This window comes from Sebastes fasciatus, chromosome 8 (assembly GCF_043250625.1).
Source record: "Sebastes fasciatus isolate fSebFas1 chromosome 8, fSebFas1.pri, whole genome shotgun sequence".
NCBI classification, from domain to species: domain Eukaryota; kingdom Metazoa; phylum Chordata; class Actinopteri; order Perciformes; family Sebastidae; genus Sebastes; species Sebastes fasciatus.
In genome coordinates, this window is record NC_133802.1 from 14,811,328 (window position 1) to 14,828,084 (window position 16,757).

The following is a 16,757-nucleotide window of genomic DNA, read 5'->3' on the forward strand; positions in this document are numbered from 1 at the left end:
CACCAGGCAGCGGCGAAGTCCGGCTTGCCACGATAATTCAATTTTTTCCGCTGCCGGGAGGCATATTCATGTGTTTCAGGTGGGAAGGAATTATTTGTGACACAGGTCAACATGTCACAGGACACACAGGATATGTTTACTGATTGGCTGCAGGTCCTCTCTGGCCGCTCTTTGCCGCTGCTCTGTTGTAAATTCTGCGTTATTTTATGACTTAAAGTTTACTGAATTTTAAGTTTCATCATAGAAAGCCCAACATCACAATCTATAAACTACGCAATACAAAGAAATAACATCAAAACAACAACAACAAAAATTGATAAATAAAAGAAAATAGGTGAGGATTGGCCAATACTAAAAGATAAATAAAAGCAAATAGACAACAGCAAAATAATAATAAATAAATACAGGTAAATCAAAAATAACATCATTAACATGACATGTTAAGTAAATTTGTCAGACGACAACCGTACCACAGTTAATTGTCGGCTCAAAGTCTGTAAAAGATGAATGTTTAAATAGTGTCCATGTAACGGTGTCGAGCGTGGCCTTATTTTAATATTACGTATTGCTTATTGTAAAAGTACAATGTTCACATGTAATGCTATAATAGAGACATGGAGGACAGCGTTGACACTGCTCCTGAGACGTCGTCGTCCCTCTGCACAACATTGAGATCCAGTTTGATAATAAGGTCAATAAAAGGGAACATTCCCCCATTCCAACTTTCTGGTCCCAGACAGGCCACAGTACGGTCTAATTATCCAGTTTAACGAACACCTCCCCTCCGCAGACTGAGTCAAAGGGATGTGGTCTCAGAGAGCATGACAGGATTAAGGCAGCCATGACATTACTTGGTTATTGGAGACTGCTGCTCTTCCCCCAGTGACCTCAGCAGCACTAGCTCCTCCTCTGTTGTCTTCTCTCAGTGCTTTTTGCACACATGAACAAACTGAATAAACTGAGCTTGAGAATCGATCTGGTCGGAGAAGGGAAAAAGGCGGTATAGAGGAGGAGGCGACACAGAAGGTATCGTCTGTCCTCTTGCACAACACGTCCTCCCATGTGGCGGCGGGAGAGCAGGTTGTATTATTGGCCAAAGAAGAAGATCTTATCAGTGAGAAGGAGATAGACTTCAGGCAATGGCCTCATTTACTGGCATGCTCCATAACCAGCGTGTGTGTTACCGAGCGAACTGGCCAGCTTTATGTTCATCTGAACGCCTGAAAGCTTATGTGAAATCCTGAAAGTAGGCTGCTGGCAACGAGCATCACAATTCACCCCTCAATTATTCATTCACACCGCGGACTGTTTACTCTCCACTCTGTCGGCCGCAAAATTCAAATTGTTTGGGATAACACTAACAGTGCAGTTGACCTTGAAAATGTGTGATTTCACTCTGGTTGTCAGCACAGAATAAAATATGTTTCACCCCCCAGAGGAGCCGTGAATCCATGCCCCGTGATGGATCTCATGTACAGTATGTGCAGGCTCCTCGTCATGCTCCCTGACACACCATGCATTGACTATATTTGCGTGTGAAGCAGCCTGTCAGCCAGACCAATAGATCTCACATTCATGCAATGCAGCGAGAACGAATTGGTAATGTGCAAACCCTGAGCTGCAGCGTGTAAAATGTAAGCCCCACCGCCTCAAAAAGCATGCAGCAGAAACTCCACCTGTTCTAATGCCAATGAACGCACATTTCCCCAAATGAGATTAGGTATTTTTTGATTCAGTGGAAAGTCTCGGTTGGCGGTCTGTTACTATTACTTTTGAAAAGGGCGATTTCTTTTGTCCAATTTGGGAGCCTTAGTTGATGTTAATGAACTCTGCGGCCTGTTTCTTCTCACTTGAATGGTGATTCAGATGCCTGGGAGTTCTGTGCTGAAAGCAAAAAAAGGCGAATCCTTCTTCTCCCTCCCTTTTCCCTTTCAGGGAATAAGCCTGCGTTTGCTTGAAATGGAAATATTCACACACTGCCGATGTAAAGTGCATTGAAAATGAGAGGAGTGTGTGGGGAAAGTAGTTAAAGTTTGATTGGGCGTAACCTAGCCTGCACTCTCTTTAATGATGTCGGGAGTGTCCTCTGAAAACGAAAAAAAAAGCTCCCTTCTCTATTCCATTCTTGCCCTCTCCTTCTCATGCCCATATTGTTGCTCCTTCTGCAGTGTTTTTCTTTACTGTGGCTCTCTCTGAGACAGCAGCCATCTTGCTGGTCACGACTGGCTGCTTTGGAATCCTCCACTGAGCTGTGTGACGGCGTTTGGGGCCGAGAGGTCCCAGGACGTTACCAAACCCTCCCCCTAAGGCACGGCCCTTTTAAAAAAACATCTTTTAATCTGGTTTGCTAAATATTCCAATTCTCACACCCTCCTTCTCCCTCCGTCTCTTACTCCTTCACCCCCCTCCTCTTCCTCCTTTTCTTCACATGAGCAACACACACACACACCGCCTCTGGTTCCTAGACAAGGAGATTTGACTTGCATGAGGTCTTTGGCCTATGCGTCTCTCCATTTACGGAGCTCTGAGTGTGTGTGTGTTTTGTGTCTCTACGTGCAGCGGGGTGTGCGCTGGTGTGTAAAGCGCATGCTAATGCGGGTTGGTCTTGGTTCCTCGGGATCAGACTGAAGATGACAATCCAGGGGGCACATTGTGTGGGCCAGCAAACTGAGCTCCACAGATGGGAGGGAGACAGAGAGCTGTAGACGGAGACAGAAGGCAGAGAGGGCCGACCATCCGCGGCCTCATTTCACTTTTAACTTCATTTTCGATTCGCACTCGTCCACAGATCCAGTAGCCACTATGAAACCAGCTTTTGTGAGTATTGATTCCCTTACAGGCAGCAGCTCCACTGGCGGCTCATTAATCTCGTCTACCTGCCACGAACGAATCGAACGGGAAAATAATTGATGCATTCTAGCATTTCTTTGGATATTCTATTTCTTGTAAAGCCTGTTCGATTGCTGTGCGCTGATTGCTAAATACAGCACAATTGAGTGTAGGGGGGGAAAAAAAGCTCACATTGTCCTTCTACTTTTGAGTGTGTTCTTTAAAAAGTTAATCCTCTGTGGCTTTTTAAAAAAAATCTGCGGGCAATTCATGCAGCCATCTCTTTGTTCTTTCCCCCCCCTCTTGTTGCCATGTTCATGAACTCATTGAGGATTTGGATTTTTATTTTTTTTGCGAGGACAACAGTGGCTGTTTGTTACGGAGAAAGTCTCGTGTGTTTGACCTGCTGAGATCAAACCAAACTGCGGGTGTGTGTCGCGGCCCCGGTGCAACCAGCAGGGGGAATCTATTCTCTGATCCCAACCAGGGGGGAGAACACAGGAGAACCACAGAGGCATGCAGCCACGAGGTGTCCTGTCTGTTCAAACTTCTACAAAGGATTATTGGAAGATATATATATATATATATTTCTACATCCTTTGGGAAGGAGTTTCCAAAGTTTTTGGAGTTGTGTTGAAGGGACATTGTGCCTAAAAACACAAGCGTGACATTGGGCTATTTGAGGATGATGTTGATGGGATTGCTGACAGTGCTTTGTCCCGCCGTGGCATTGAGGTGTTGGCAACTACTTTGGACGGTGTGCTCCCCTTGATGCCATTCACTAGTCCATAGTTTTCATCCAACCCTTGCTTTGGTGCCAATTTGAGGCCGGTGGTCCAGGCACACTCTCTGCAGCAGCCTTTTGTTTCCCCCTGAACAAGCTCTGCCAGGCGTCCTTTAGCTCTCCCACCACCACCACCACCCCCTCCTCTCCGAGCTTCAGTTGTTTGAGGCTAATAATGAAAGACCATTTTATGCTTTCAAATCGCAGTAAAACAGCAGCCAAGCTGTTCTGCTCAGTCATCCTGGAGCAGCCGTCCCGCTGTGAGACGCATGATAAATGGGTTCATGTGTCTTTAATCTCCCCGACCGTCTCCCATCAACGCCAGCTCTTCAGCTGTTGACCTCCGCCGCTGCCGCTGACTCTTGACCCTCCTCATTGTATCTCGCAGCGAGTCCCCCACCTCACAATGGACGCCTCTCCATTCCAGGTCTCTGTATTGATTCGATCCCGCGGCACAAAAACACATTCCTCTCCATCTCCTCTATTAATCCTCACTGGCGCCGAGCTTCTCAGTCCTCCACCATGAAATCCAGAGGCTTTTTTTTTCTTGTTGTGGATGTGTTTTACCTTGAGGAAATCGCCGGGCCGTGTCCCCTGATAAGGATATATTTACCCAGCTCCAACAGTATATCACACCTGCCTTTCACGCTAGCTGCTTCTAAATCTCATTGGAGCAGCTAGTATTCCCCTTTTCCATTATACTGGACAAGTGATGCTGATACACCAAGGCTGAATGCAGCTGTGTGTTTGTTTTTTGCATCCCTACTTGCATTGTGTTTAAACGAAACGCTGACCTTACTCTGCGGTGCGAGCGTGTTTTAAAATGCGACCAGTCGTCCTCATTTCTTTCTTCTTAAATACTGCAGCTGGAGGCGTTCGGAGAGGTACCCCCGAGGTCGTAGCAGATGCAGCGATGTGGAGGACAGAATATTACAACCTCTGCTTCAGTGTTTAAAAGTACACGCCTTGTCCCCTGCGAGCCAAAGAAATAACCTTGGCAGTTGAATTGCATGCCAGAGTGAGATCACAGCTCCTTATTTCCCCCTTCGGCTCGTTGCTGAGAAGTGATGCCACCGGCGGGAGCGTTATCCTCCCTTCAGTACAGACCGTGGTCACTTTATGAGACCAGAGCGCTGCCCCCCCCCACCGTTCCTCGTTATCAGAGGAGCTACAACAGCTCCGTGTATACGTGTGTGATTTTACATGTTAGACCCCTGATTAACACCAGTGTTCATCAGCAGCTTTCTAATTGGCTTCGTCCTGCTAAGGCCTAATAATTTAGGTTATTATATGGGAGCAACATGAACGTGCTGCACCTGCTCAGTACCAAACGTCAAACATATACAATTAGCGACTAGCTGGGGAACATTTAACAGCTGGAGAGCCAGATATTTTCCTCAGGAGTTGGTGGAGACTAAAATCTGAGCTAAAAGAGTGTGACTATTGGACTTACTTTCATCAGGTGGTCAGACACACGACTCCAAATGAACGATAATGTTGCTCCGTAACTGCTGGATGTGTAAATGAGCAACTGATTGCTAACAAGTTTGCCATATCAATTTAAAGGGATAGTTCGGGTGTTTTGAAGTGGGGTTGTATGAGGTACTTTTCCATAGTCAGTGTACTAACTACAGTAGATGACGGTCGGCTCACTCTCAGTTTGGAGAAACAGACAGGAGTTACCATCAGAAAGCAATGCAATGTACTGCTGTGGACGGGGTCGGCAGCAAAACGTATTTTAGCCACCTAAAAGAAAGACTCGCCTAAAAAAAATCAATATCAGTGTACTCTGTATTTAGAATATTTTCACTGCTTTACCTTACTGTTTGACGGCTATCCTTCTATGTTTCCGACGGGGAACTGAAGCCGTCATCTATGCTCTCGCCAAAGCAACCAGACTCCATTGCAATTTTTTTGAAATTTTTCTTGGCAGAACACGAGAGCTGCTGGTTTACTACTGCCTCTATCAGTTAGTTAGTTTGTGTTATTGTGTGACTTTGGTTAGTTTGGATTCACCAAAGTCACACAATAGCAAAAATAAACGTAACTTAGATTTAAACTTACATGAGGACACCATCCACTTGGTGTCAGCCATTATTCCTCAAATATTAAAGCCTCCCTTGTCATCCAGCTGTTTATCCTATATCTACCTAGTTTTAAGACAGTGAGAGTATACAAGTCTGGGTATGGAAAAACTACTTGATACAACACAATGTATCCTCATACAACGTTTCGTATGATATCTTACAAAGACTTATTCCTCATTTTTCGTGCTAACACGCGTGTCAATTTCCGCTCCAGTATTTTCAAAATAAACTTCTGTTTTCACAGGAAACAACTTGGTCGGGTTAGGAAAAGATTGGCTTGGTTAGATTTAGGCAACAAAACTAGTTAGGTTTAGGAAAGGATTGTGGTTTGGGTTAAAATAACTGTAAGTGGTGCTCTCAGTCTACGCGGCGTTTGTTTCTCTTTATACTTCCCGGTTCACAATTACGTGGATTAAATACAAATAGATTTTTTTGGGATATATACAAATTACAGTCCACAAGAACATCTCATGTGCTTACTTTATATATGAGTATCTGTGCCTGCAATAGGAATTGTTATTATTTATGCTAATAATCCTCAAAAGTTTGTGGAGAATATTCTTCTTGATAAAACGGCTGACGCATGCAGAGACGCTCTCACACAAAGAGTAGCCACCTTATTTTCGCTGACTCATCTGGACCTTTGCTCAGGTAGGAGAGGTGCTGCCAATTCAGCATCAACATCGCTGTTTAATGACTGATGTAGGGAACATGTGGCGCCGATAGATGGAGGTTATTTGTCAAGCTTGTGTGACTGATCAACCATCTGGTCAGTACGCTGTATTCTAATCAACAGTATGGAGTAGTAACAGATGGATAACTACAATAATGTGATCAACCCACTGCCCTCCGTTTCCTCATTTCCTTACTCATGTGCTGAGGATTAATGTTGACTATGAAAATGATATATTGTACTGCAGAGTGTGATCTTCAGGTTCCACGATGGCTGGTGGATTCTTCAATGATTTAATCATTACACACACATTGCTCATGCACTAGACATGTACAGTTTTCCATTTCAAGGTGTGTTCCAGTTACATCCAGTTTTTAATGTTTTCTGTACCAACTGTGTAGAGGATCTTTGTATAGAACGGGATGTTTACAATCCTGGGAATAGCCGGCACAGTGTAGGTATAGATGCACGGAAGAAAGGCAAAACAAAACCCTGAGTTTTCTCTTAGCAGACACCGACGACTTCTCCCACCACAAAACAACGAAGATCTAATTCCGTCGACAGCGTAAGACGTCCATCCTTCATATGAATATCTCCTGGTTCCTGTTGGGGGTTTGGCTCTGTCCTCTTTTGTAGAGCTAGATGGGATCCTTTTCAGCTTTCGTGTACCCTTTTTGCAATAAAATAATCTCAGGGAATATTCATTTCTTCCTCTTAGCAAGTCTAGACGCTCTAATTTACTGTTTACCATCTGGTCTGACAGAAAAGTTACATTTTATGTCTCTGACATTTAGATCCATTTAGATGCCATTTCACTACTAAGCATCCACGTACAGATTGATGATGAGAACCTCACAAATGTAGACTTCTGTCTCCTGATGGCGCTTTATTGCCTCACGTAATTATACTAATGGGGACATATAACCTGTCTCTGGGCTTTTAGTGCAGCAGCCAGGACAGTCGGCTCAGATGAAATATTTCCAGAAAGCCAGAATAAAGATAGCTTTTTGGTCCATTTTTAAAACGAGTTGGAGTGACGGCACCGGACAGGTGTGACGGCAGCACCGTCAGTCTCTAGCTTTTCAGCTTTAGCTTGTCCATGCATGCATACTGTGGATTGGTTGAAAGGGGGAGCCATGTTTCTGTGCTCTGACAGGTGTAATATTGAGGCTCAATGGCTCTCTGCTGCTTCGATGCCTTTATGAATTTATTTGAAGGAATTTTTCTGATTGTGTGTGTGTCTACATGTGTATGACGCATGGCTATCAGTGACTATCAGTAATGCTCACATGCATTCTGTAGAGATGCATGAAAATTATTGCAACAAAACATGGGAGTCTGGGCTTCTCTTTTCATTTTGAGTTATTTCTCTTTCTTCTCAGTCTCTCTGTGTTTTTACATTTTATTAATTTGACTTCAAACAACAAAGAATCATTACAAGTGTTGTCGGAGCAAACATTATGACACATATAGTTTGCGTATTTTCTCTGAGAGCTTTACAAATAGATGAAAAGCATATTTTTCTCACTCCAAAACTTTTTTCTCTTAGCTTGATTTGCCCTTGACTGAACGTATGCTTTGTGATCATTTACTTCAGATTGACTCTGTAAATCAGAATTGTTTTGGCCGCAGGCAGCAGATAAGACGCAGCTACCTGCAGCATAGAGCCAATAGACATGACTGTAACGCTGAAGCCATAAATGAGATATAAAGGCAATCAACAGTAGCGCTTAAGATGCCCTTCAAAATCTTTATTTATGTGTCCTCCATAAAACCACTGTGACTTGACTTCTCTCTCGCTAGAGGTACCCTTAACGCTATCATTTGCTTTTGCAGGGTGACTGTAACGTTTGCTGGTTTAGTTTTTTTAAGGCATGGGGGCATTACTCTGTGTTGTTGCTGGTGAGAGGTGGAGGCTAAACTACGACGGCTCCTTCAGCGTCTCACTGTATCTCCTTCTGTTCCTGTCCTCAGATCGAGAAGATCATGACACTGATTGGTGCTGGCATCGATTTCTCCAGAGATCAGCAATATGCTACGCCAGGTAGAGTACAATCATCTTTGTCTTTTCATGCTTTGAATGAAATGTTGTACAGAGTTCAACACCTAGAAATTGAGTTTGTATTTTTCAAATTCAAAAAATTAATCATAGAGGAAAGCGGAGTTTGAGGAAAAAAAGAAGAGTGAACGATGTTGTCTTTCTTTAGCTCTTAGTGCTGATTTGTAACTGTTTTTACTAACCTCTGTTTCATTATTGATCTTGTGAATCTTCACAGCCCTCCAGGTTTGAATGTTTAAACCCTAAATTTGTCAGTGGGCAGATTCAGTGCATTTCCTCAAAACCCTTAAAGGTACATTGTGTAGGATTTAGGGGCCATCTAAGTGGCGTGGTTGCAGATTGCAACCACGCCACTTAGATGCTGTGGTTGCAAATTGCAACCGAGTACCACTCTGCTCACTCCTCCCTTCCCAAGACTGTGGTAACCTGAGCCGCCGAGTTCAAAACCGTGGTAACGCCATTTGCCTCACTGAGAGGCCATCCTTCACATAATAACACTACTATAGGAGCAACGGAAGTCCGACGGCGGCTGGAGGTACCACGGTTTTTCACTCTGCTGCTCACTTTACCGCAGTTTCACAAGTGTAGCAGAGAACTACGGTGGCCTTCAAGTAATGTAAAAACCCAAAAGGCTCTCTTTAGAGCCAGTGTTTGGTTTGTCCGTTCAGTGAGATTGTTGAGGTTAAGCATTGGCCTTGAATAGTTAAGGTTAGGTTAGGTCGTCGGGCAGCGAGTCTCGCGAGAGTTTTTGCAAGTTTTTGCAGATCTCAGATCAGATTTTGCAATTTGTGAGTTACCTTCTAGACACGAACACTAAGATGACCCGCTCATGTAGATATGAAGGGCTCATTCTAAGCTAATGAAAACACAACGATTCTTTTAGGTGATTATGCACTATATACACATTATATTTCCATTACTGCTAAGATCCCCGAAATGTTACACACTGTACCTTTAATCAGCCTCTCTAAAGTATGTGATGCACATGGGTTTATTGTCACAGTAACTTTTATTTGTCTTGTATCAATACCTGCTTGGATTTGCTTTATAATCATCCTCCAAGTTATATGATCCATATCGGTGCCCTCGAGGGAAATCAGGTGCCTGGGACACACGGTCAATGAAGGAGGCACTTGAAAACAAATTGACATTCAGTTAGCAATAGCTGATTGGGCACAAAAGTATATTAGAGACTGTTGGTTTGTTTTGATAGAACAGATGAGGAGAGGAATCGACATTAGCAGCCTCGGAGAAAGGTACGAAAACACTTTTGAACAGCAGAGAATAGAGAGGAGACCCACGGGATTCGTTCTGCTTGTTCTTGTTTCGAGGCACTGGTCGCTCTCATGTGTGTGACACAAACCAGCTTGCTTTTAAAGGGATAGTTGGGGTGTTTTGAAGTGAGGTTATATGAGGTACTTACCCATCGTATTACCTACAGTAGATGATGGTCGGCACGCCTCCAGTTTGGAGCGTCAGACAGCCCTTTCCAACGGGGAACTGAAGCTGCATCTATGATCTCACCAAAGCCGACAGACTCCATTGAAAAAAAAAAACTAATTTGAACTCACAGAACACGGGGTTTGCGGCTCTACCGCTGCCTCGATTGGTTAGTTTATTTGTGTTATTGTGTGACTTTGGAGAGGTAAAATTACTGTTTTTTTCAGTGGAGTCTGGTTGCTTTGGCGAGAGCATAGATAACGGCTTCAGTTCCCCGTAACTCCTGTCTGCGTCTCCAAACTGGGGGCGTGCCGACCGTCATCTACTGTAGCTGACACGCTGACTATGGAGAAGTACCTCATACAACCCCACTTCAAAACACCCAAACTATCCCTTTAAGCACTGGCCTCTAAACCTACCTGGGAAGGTACCAGATGTATTTTAAATGCCTGAGAGACACTTTATTAGATCTAGCTCTTGTCTCTGTAAAGTAATGTCTCTGTGTTAAGGATTCTGTCGCTGCTCTCCTGTAATATTCTTTAGGCTTTTCAAAAGCCTGTCGTCAGCGTTGATGGATGGCGCCCGGGGACTGTCGCAGTAAACCCGAACAATTGACTCCTTCCCTTCAAGCTTTCACATTATGCATCACTCACCTCCAGCTCACACTTACACTGCCTCAGCCACATTTTAATATATCTAAGCAATGCAGCGGCTTGGCACAAAGTTGCCTGTCTTCTTATTATTTGAGCCTTCCTGTTTGTTATGCCCTGCACTGGAGTGAGCTGTTTAAATATTAACCAGCACGCATGTCGGGGGGGGATGAGCTCATTTTTGCTTTGTAGACATGAGGAAAGCTGAGACCACTGCAGTGAAGGAGTTGGTGCCCCCATCACTTGCTGTCTGGCCTGAACATGAATCCACTGTATATGTGAGCCTCAATCTCAGAGACGCCACGTCTCAATGAAGCCGCTGTCAAGAGGTCATCAAGGGACTCGCCGGAGAAGAGGCGCTCTCTGTTTGATGCACTCCGCTCTGATTCAGCAGCCCAGTGTTTTTCTCCTCTCGGTGTTGACTGGAGAGCGGTGGTGTCTCTAGTCGAGTTGATTGGCTCGGCGCCTGCAGTCTCTTTTACTTTTACTGATTTACTTCTACATCAGAGAGAAAAAGAGATGATGGAGGAGGGTGAAGGAAGCCTAACGAGTGTGAGAAAAGAAAAAGATACAAGAGCGACTGCAAGTAATGAGGGGTGGCGGCGGAGTCTGTAGCTGGAAACGGAGGCTTGCACTGACATAGAGCAGCCACCTGCAGTGTTAGAGAGAGAGGGAGGGAGGGAGGGAGGGGGGAGAGTAGGCAATGAGGGGAGAGAGAGAGAGAGAGTTAAGGGAGGAGAGAGGAATTGCAGGCAGCAGAATTGTGAACAGCCAGGACAATAGACGGACGCCACCTCGGCATCTGTAGCTTTAGGTGGTCCACTCCTCAGCCCAGAGTGGACTACAGAGGGTTTTTTTCTAGAAGTGGACTTGACCGCATCTCACAGACTGATGAGAGGCAGTTTTAGCACTCTCTTTCAGCTATTACTTAAGTGCTGTTTGAAGTGGCTGATTGGATCCTTGACTGGATTTTCATTTTCTTTTTTTCCTTGACACATTTCCAAGCTTCTGGAGTGACCAAAAAAATGGGAATTATGACGCGGGAATCTCCTCTAAAACAGGACTGGTTTTGCACCAGGTTGAAGAGATGACGAGAGAAAAAGAAGCATTTAATATAATTTTAGGTTTTGATATGTTTGTTTGTTGTAAGTCGTCAGCTTTCTTAATGTGTTGCATAAGGTAGAAAAAGGTGATCTGTAACTTTCCTATCAGCAGGAAAATGATTCACTCTGTTAACTTTTAACTGTGGTTGAGATGCAGTTATCCAGTTGTGAGTTAAAGATAATATAAGTGTGTAATAACAGATTCTCGCCGTAGAAAGTGTGTGTTTTGTTGCTTTGAAAATGAGTTAAATCATACCAGTGATATGTAGAGAGAAGTAGAGGGAATCATCTGTCCTTGTACAGGTTGGGATCCTCTCGGCTCCGGCTGCCGACAGACGTCAGTGTGGATCTTTTTCTCAATCAATCTCTCAGCTCATTTTTGTGACACAGTTGTGACTGTCTGTCCTGCCGCTTTCCTTGAAAGTGAACGTAGTCATGATCTCTGGTAGATTTCTGTCTGGACCATGCGTGGTGGATTATATGCTGAGAGTAGGCTGTGGGGCTGTGAATCAGAGGACAGCCTGTTTGGTATTAACTGACTAGTACAAGTTTCCAAAGAACTTTCCACGTGGCTGAAACACATTACCTCCCCTGGAGTGAGGTGTTTACCTCCCTCTGAGAACTGGAGCTTAGTTATATCAGCTGCAAGCTTTTATTTTTGGGATATTTTGACTTTTTTCCAAGTGGGATATGAACTGTTGATTTGAAATGTGTTGGCATGTTCCTCGCTGGCTGTAATAGCTAGGAACTCAGTTTATATCAGCTGGTAGTCCACCAGCTGATAGCCCCTTCATCGCCTCCATCACCCCTGAGGTCAGGGGTACCTGAAGCCATCTTGGGTGATTACGGTTCAGCCCCCGCTACCCTGCGGGAGCTGACGCCCTGTCCACAGAGGACCCTGTCTCCTCCGCCCTCCTGCTGCTGGTGCGCTCGGCTCTGCTGGCCGAGAATGATGTGGCAATGCCACGTCTCATCCTCAGAGTGCCGCTGCTACCGACTCAAAGGTTTCTCCCTCCTGAAGCGCTTTCCCCTGTCAGCAGGTGCTGCGGGCCGACTGCTGGACCAGCCCGTGGGGGACTGGCTGGAGCACGTGGGGCTGCCGCAGTACGAGAGCAAACTGCTCCTGAACGGTTTCGACGACCTGCACTACATGGTGAGTTCCTCACTTCTTTTATATTATGACCTTAATTGACCTTTGAGCAATAGTAAGTAGAATTGGAGCAAATATGATTTTAAAAAAAAGTTATTTTTATAAAACGGTCACTATATCCTGACAGTAGTGCATGAGACAGGTAATCTGAAAAAAATCATGTGCCTCTGTGTCCTCCGGTGCTCCTAATGGCATCTGCAAGATTTCACAGACCGGAGGAAAACAACCAATCAGAGCCGAGCTGGAGCCTGCCCGCTCTGAGTAGCTGTCAATCGACAATAGAAACGCTCTCTCTCTGAAATGAGATTTTTTAAAGCCTGAAAACAGAGCCATGAGGAGGTGCAGAAGTCTAGTTATCTCTCAGAGCACTTGATTTACAATATGCTGAAAGGTTATTAGGGAATTTTTGCCCAATGATGCCAAAAACATTCTGCCTACTGCAGGTTTAATGCTCTTGACTGTTGTATCCACTTCCTTTCTGCATGTCTCTCCTCACTTTTATGATCTTTCTCTTGTCTTTCACCACTTACCCCTACTTAACTCCACGTGTCTTTGTGCATTAATCCAATTGACGCCACCCTCCATTAGCTGTGAGATGATCCCATTAGCTTCGTCTGAAGTTCAATTAGCTGGAATCCGGTAACGACCTCTTCCGCTCTATAAGGAGTCTGAGTTGTTTTTAAGCAGCTACAAGATGATATCATAGGAACTGTTTAGTCTGGGTGGATTCAACACATAATTCAATATCACAAGCTTTAGAAAATTCCCAATATCCAGTACGTGGATCAATGACAGAACCTCTCCTCTCAGCTCTAAGGCAGAGCATTCATTGATGTTTGCTAGATTTACACGTCCATTCAACCAGACAATATGCAGTTGGATCTGTGCTGTCAAATATTTGGTTTACGGTGAATTTTGATATCAATACACCCGCTTGCGTGTTGAATCAGGTTTACGCTGTGCTCTTAGGCTCTCAGACAGTCTGTCTCCGTCTCAGGAGGCCTCTCACTTCCAGTCAGCGGGCCGGCTGCCTGAGAAGGAGCTGACGCCCGGCCAGAACGAAGGAGCGTCTCAATGAGCAATGGGATGCTGTTGCCAAGCCGACAAGTTTATAGAGCCCACGGTGCGCGGCGCCACTATGAGTTGGCTCAGTTGCTTGTGTCAGTAATGAGGACTGATGGAGGAGAGGATGAGGGACCCAGCTGGTAGGCTGAGCCACTGGGTATGTTGGAAATGAGACGGCCGTCTTATGTGTTGAGATGAAAAAGTCTTTCCTCCTCCATCAGGCCGGTCATACATCATACATGTGTTTGCTTGTTTTCATCCCATCCAAACGCCACACTTGATTTGATTTCACCGATCATGTGAATGGTCAGAAAACATGAATGTACATGCAGGCAGACAGCGAGTCTCCAACACTCACTTCTCTTCACATGTACAATTGTATGAATGAATGACGTTTTTATTATTCTTATCTTGTCTCATACATCTTACTCTATGCCCACACCACATGGGCTTGCAAGACACCACAAATTCATACAAGCCAGATCTGAAAAAACTTCACAACTAAAGAAAAACAACTTAAAAAATCAAACATTTACTATATAATACTGATTCAATCAGACTTTTGAGACAGAGTTAAAGGGTAACTTCATTATTTTTCAATCCTATTTTCCCATGTTTTTGTGTCTAACTGACTAATAGGATAACACTTTCTGAAATTGGTCCAGTATTGAGGGAGAGCGCTGTAGACAGCAGCTGCTCACGGGCTACAATATGGTGCTATTGGGGCAAGTTGGCACCATCATTTACGTCCACTAAAAGTGCTTGTTTTTGCCATGACAGGCTCTGATTGTTATTATAAGTGTCTGACAACATTATGGAAAGAGTCTCACTCAAGGAGAAGTCTAGTTCTGAAATCTGGCGAGGTGACGTGTTGCCGGAAGACAACGGAGGAATAGTGGAATACATCCAAGGTGGAAACGCTGCGAGTGCCACCCGGGCGGAGTTTGTTGTGTTGGAGTACAGAAAGTGTAGCTTAGTGTTATCTAACAGATTTACAATGTCATGGCTGAATATTTAGATGATTTTTACAATGTGGACGAGGTCTTTGAATTCGATGGCTGTCCGTATTTATTTGAGCCAGAGTATACCGATATTCAGATTTCACCACTAGACTTCTCCTTAAGTGGGATTTGGACACAATATCAAACAGACCGGATCAAGTGAAAGGTACGAAAAATGTTTTATTTCTCTGTAGGGTCCTTTCCATAATGTTGTCAGACACTTATAATAACAATCTGAGTCTGTCAGTGGCAAAAACAAGCACTATTAGTGGACGTTAACGTTACATTGACGCTGCTCACTTGCCCTCGCAGCTCATTTCACTGCTGCAGGTTACAGCGCTCTCCCTCAATACTGGACCAGTTTCAGAGACTGTTGTCCCCATTAGTCACTTAGACACAAACACATAGGAACATAGGGTTGAAGGTCCAGGTTGAAAAATACCAAAGTTACCCTTTAACTAACAAAATTGAACATCCATTCCAATTTTTTATCATCTCCATACCAGAATAGTTTAGGATTTTGTTGAACCATTTCATGAAAAAATGAACTCTTCATCATCATAGTTTGTACAACACAAAAGAAACAATCTTATAAAAGATACGATGGTACGTTAGACACTGTAGCTCTATTTCTATACACATTACTCAGCAATCCCAGTATTCAACTCTATACTGAATAAGTTATAGTTATCTTCCTTCCTTTTCTTTATGACCAGTAAATCTGTTGTCTGGTGTTGCTTTGTGAACGTGTTTTATAACTGCAAATTAACATCCACTTTAATGAGATACCTGTGTAGCTGGCGAGGTCATTTTAATTTACAAGGCACACTATCAAACAAAGCAGCATTTGTAACCTCAGCAGTCCGTATGTTACTCCTGATTCGGTCTCATAGTGTTACCTACATACACCTCAGAGGAAAACCTATTATCCAGCAGCATGTTGTATCTTCAAAGGTATTTTCATGATCCGACAGATGTTTTCTGTCTGATAAAAATGTATTTTCGATAAAATATCCGCCCGGGGTGAAACCAATGTTCAAATCCCATATTTCCACAGACTTATTAACTTATTAAATCAAGAGCAACTACCTCAAAAACCCCGACAACAGCAGTCACAAGCTGAACCCAACCCACACTGAAATGAATAAAGTACAGAGTACAGTGTGACCTGTAAATATTGTAAAATAGGACTAGAGGCAGATTTTTGTCTTACTAAGCAATAGTGTTTCACTGATCTGGATAGCATTGCAAAGCTAGAAACTGTACATGGATGAAGACCAAAATAGATGTGACTGTTTCATACTCTTGGACTTCTCCTACAGCTGTCTGGCTAATTACAGTATACACTGATACTTGCATGAATAATCTTTAATCTACTTTACATAACCTGAGAGTAGCAGAGCATTCCCCCATTTATCTGCCGTCTCACCCGGTGTCATCAACACCCATGTTTAATTCTGTTTCTGAAGCCTCTGATGTTCCTCCCTGGGTTTAATCTTCCTGCTGTCTTTTAGTCTTTCACACTCACATCATACTCAGCCCTCAGTACTCCATTTTTTTTTCAAAGCAGAGAGCTGGAAATTGTACTATCTTTAAACACGGCTTACAGACCACCTGGCTTCCTGAAATCGCTGGAGGATTTAGAAAAAAAGCTGTAGGCTTTAAACGGCGTGTCCTTCTCTCAGTAAATGTTGACCTTTTTAAGAATCACAATTTCTCATTTGGAAATGAGAGTTACCCTCTGAGTCACCGCTTCTTTGCTAAAGTTTTTTAACGGCGTTAAATGTGCTCTTGTACATTAGAGTGGATAGAAAAGGTTTCTTTGTTGACACAGTTACCAGATGGATTTTTTTTTTGTCTAATTTTATTAGTAGTACCAGATTTGAGAAACAGATTTATGGAGCCCCTAAATGTTC

General features: G+C 43.8%; 1 protein-coding gene across 14 annotated transcripts in view; it reads left to right on the forward strand.

Moving 5' to 3' along the window:
• Window positions 1–16,757, forward strand: part of anks1aa (ankyrin repeat and sterile alpha motif domain containing 1Aa) — an 81,459-nt gene that overhangs the window by 47,262 nt on the left and 17,440 nt on the right. For 6 of the 14 annotated variants that reach the window (XR_012594919.1, XR_012594925.1, XR_012594922.1 and 3 more), the window contains 2 exons: window positions 8,348–8,417; window positions 12,666–12,778. Coding sequence is in view for 6 of the 14 variants with exons in the window: in XM_074643690.1 (XP_074499791.1) it covers window positions 8,348–8,417; window positions 12,666–12,778 (183 nt within the window). In the remaining 8 variants the exon portion in view is untranslated. Of the gene's footprint in view, window positions 1–6,881; window positions 6,939–8,347; window positions 8,418–12,662; window positions 12,779–16,757 lie in introns of all 14 variants that reach the window. The other 8 variants (XR_012594918.1, XR_012594923.1, XM_074643689.1 and 5 more) reach the window with 3 other exon arrangements.